Source organism: Salvelinus alpinus, chromosome 7 (assembly GCF_045679555.1).
Source record: "Salvelinus alpinus chromosome 7, SLU_Salpinus.1, whole genome shotgun sequence".
Lineage (NCBI taxonomy): Eukaryota > Metazoa > Chordata > Actinopteri > Salmoniformes > Salmonidae > Salvelinus > Salvelinus alpinus.
Genome location: NC_092092.1, coordinates 71,052,507 through 71,055,628, shown reverse-complemented (window position 1 = coordinate 71,055,628; position 3,122 = coordinate 71,052,507). Strand labels below are relative to the sequence as shown.

The 3,122-nt window shown below is 50.5% G+C and overlaps 1 protein-coding gene across 1 annotated transcript; it reads right to left on the bottom strand.

Moving 5' to 3' along the window:
• Positions 1-704: 704 nt before the first annotated feature.
• Positions 705-2,901, bottom strand: LOC139581579 (N-acetyllactosaminide beta-1,3-N-acetylglucosaminyltransferase 2-like). Its single transcript, XM_071411503.1, has one exon. It carries the CDS (start codon positions 2,849-2,851, stop codon positions 1,358-1,360), a length of 1,494 nt encoding a protein of 497 aa, XP_071267604.1. The 5' UTR covers positions 2,852-2,901; the 3' UTR covers positions 705-1,357.
• Positions 2,902-3,122: the final 221 nt, after the last annotated feature.

Sequence of the window (3,122 nt, the reverse complement as noted above, 5' to 3'; positions counted from 1 at the left end):
AAAGTTAAATCTAGAATTGGCTTCCTATTTCGCAACAAAGCATCCTTCACTCATGCTGCCAAACATACCCTTGTAAAACTGACCATCCTACCGATCCTCGACTTCGGCGATGTCATTTACAAAATAGCCTCCAATACCCTACTCAATAAGTTGGATGCAGTCTATCACAGTGCCATCCGTTTTGTCACCAAAGCCCCATATACTACCCACCACTGCGACCTGTACGCGCTCGTTGGCTGGCTCTCGCTTCATACTCGTCGCCAAACCTACTGGCTCCAGGTCATCTACAAGACCCTGCTAGGTAAAGTCCCCCCTTATCTCAGCTCGCTGGTCACCATAGCAGCACCCACCTGTAGCACGCGCTCCAGCAGGTATATCTCTTTGGTCACCCCCAAAACCAATTCTTCCTTTGGCCGCCTCTCCTTCCAGTTCTCTGCTGCCAATGACTGGAACGAACTACAAAAATCTCTGAAACTGGAAACACTTATCTCACCTCATTTGCTCACATTGTATATAGACTTATTTTTCTACTGTATTATTGACTGTATGTTTGCTTTACTCCATATGTAACTCTGTGTTGTTGTATGTGTCGAACTGCTTTGCTTTATCTTGGCCAGGTCGCAATTGTAAATGAGAACTTGTTCTCAACTTGCCTACCTGGTTAAATAAAGGTGAAAAAAAAGTGACTAGTGTTCCATTATTAAAGTGACCAGTGGTTCCATGTCTATGTATATAAGGCAGCAGCCTCTAAAGGTGCAGGGTTGAGTAACCGGGTGGTAGCCGGTTACTCGGAAGCTGTTTTTCAGTCTCTCGGGCCCAGCCAGGGCACCTCACATCTCCACAGACGAACTCTGGAGCTCTGTTAGAGTGACCATGAGGTTCTTGGTCACCTCCCTGACCTAGACTCTTCTCCCGCCGCGCCAGCTCTAGGAAGAGTCTTGGTGGTTCCAAACTTCTTCCATTTAAAGAATGATGGAGGCCACTGTGTTCTTGGGGACCTTCAATGCTGCAGACATTTTTTGGTACCCTTCCCCAGATCTGTGCCTCGACACAATCCTTTATTGGAGCTCTACGGACAATTCCTTCAACCTTATGGCTTGGTTTCTGCTCTGACATGCACTGTCAACTGTGGGACCTTATATAGACAGGTGTGTGCCTTTCCATATCATGTCTAATCAATTGAATTTACCACAGGTGGACTCCAATTAAGTTATAGATACATCTCAAGGATGATCATTGGAAACAGAATGCACCTGAGCTCGTATAGCTAACATTTCTATGTGAATTTGGTCGGGTCGCCCACAAAGTTGCATATTGCAGCTTTAAGTCAGTTTCATACGAGTCAGTGATTACCTCACTATAGAGCTGAATTTTCAGAACTTCCCCATGGATCCGTCAGAAGTTCCTGTCCCTTGTTGTCTTTCACACTAAATGGATCTATCAGAAGTATATTCTTGTTCTCCTTCTCAGTTCTCAGGATGGTGCTGTTGCACTCTGTCTGGTTCCTCATTATCTCCGACCAAAGCTTCATCACCTGAGCAGGGCTGCGTTTGTGTACCAGTAAGATAGTGTGGTACGCACACCGCTCTTCCCCCTCTTTCTTGGGGAAGTCGAAGGTGAGGAAGGCGGGGTGGTGGATGGGGTGGACCCCGAGCCTGTGGAGGCACATGCCCACGTAGACATCATCAATGGGGTACAGGTGAACTGTCCGGGAAATACGGTTGAGCCTCAGGGCCAGCTCCCCTGAGTACACCACCCCTCCCCCACCCCCGTACGGAGGGTACAGACCATTATAGAAACTAGCAGGAATAAAGTACTTGGTAGAGTTGACTCTGTTCGGGCTGGCTGCTCCTATCACATCCCCTACCATGAATCCCTTCATAACCTCTGACCCAGGCGCCCCTGACAGGATCGTCTGCTCCCGGAGGTAGTCTAAGAGAGCAGGGGTCCGCAACAGGACGTCGTCGTCCCCTTTAAAGACGAAGCGTGCCATGGAGCAGCGGGTGGAGAGCCAGTCCCACAGCAGCACGTCCTTCAGGGTGAGGTTAAAGAAGGAGTCGTGGAAGTCCCACTGGAGGATGTCCCTGTACTGGCGGCTCTCCAGCTGCAGCAGCTCGCTGACGTCCGCCCGGGGCTCTGCGTGGTTCTTCCCCAGGAGGAAGACCCTCCGCACCACACCGCCGTTCCCTGTCGCCCCTGCCACCCACCCTGCCCGGCCCCATGTCTGCCGGATGGCTTGACGGTTCTCAAAGTTCAGATCCTTGGTCTTGATGGCCAGCACTAGGAGAGGCCCCTGTCCCTTCCTTAGCCCACGCCCACACAGTTTAGCCGGCTCAATGAGGACAGGGTAGTCCCTGAAGTGCATGGAGCGCACAAACATCTGCATCTGCAGGGGCAGCTCTGGGAAATCCTCAATTTGAGACATCAAGTTCCCAATCTCAGAGAACCCTGTACTCAAGGTGGGGAAGGAAAACTGCAAATAGTTTTTATTATTGGTATTATTGGTATCAAGATGGTAATTGTACTCTCTGCTGGGCATCAGGATGGGGTTGTATTGGCGGTCAATGTGTAGCTGGAGCAGGTTCCAGAGGGCTCCTCCGTGGGGCTTGGGGTCCCAGAAGGAGCTGGTGGGGTGGGGGGCCACGGTGCCATTACTGGTTAACCCCAGTGCAATGAAGCGCTCTGGTAGAGTTTGTGAGATAGGGGCAGCAGCGCCTGGGCCTGTGGTGGTGGTGGTAGTACCATAGCACACAGCCAGGGTGACGTACACACACAGAGATCCCACCAGGACACATGGAGTACAGCACAGGCATAGGAGAACACGCCGCCACCGCCAATGGTAGCGCGCCATTTAACTACAGAAAAAGAAGGAGCAAGGGAGAGAGAGCAGGCAGTGGAGAGGTGGCAAGATACATTTGGAGAAGAGTGGGGAAGAAATGGGGAAGAGATGTAAGGAGAGAGAGGGAGGAATGATAAGGGGAGTGAGAGAGGAGGGGAGGAGAGAGGTGGGAGATTTTATTATTGCAATCTTTTGTCACTTAAATCAATACAGCTACATGACTAACTAAGAATAATGACTAGGGCCCTGTGTTTTGGACAATCATGTGACATGATTTTTACCT

Bases quoted from the DNA above. Each gene is read 5' to 3' on its own strand.
- LOC139581579 (XM_071411503.1), bottom strand. From the start codon at position 2,851: ATGGCGCGCTACCATTGGCGGTGGCGGCGTGTTCTCCTATGCCTGTGC.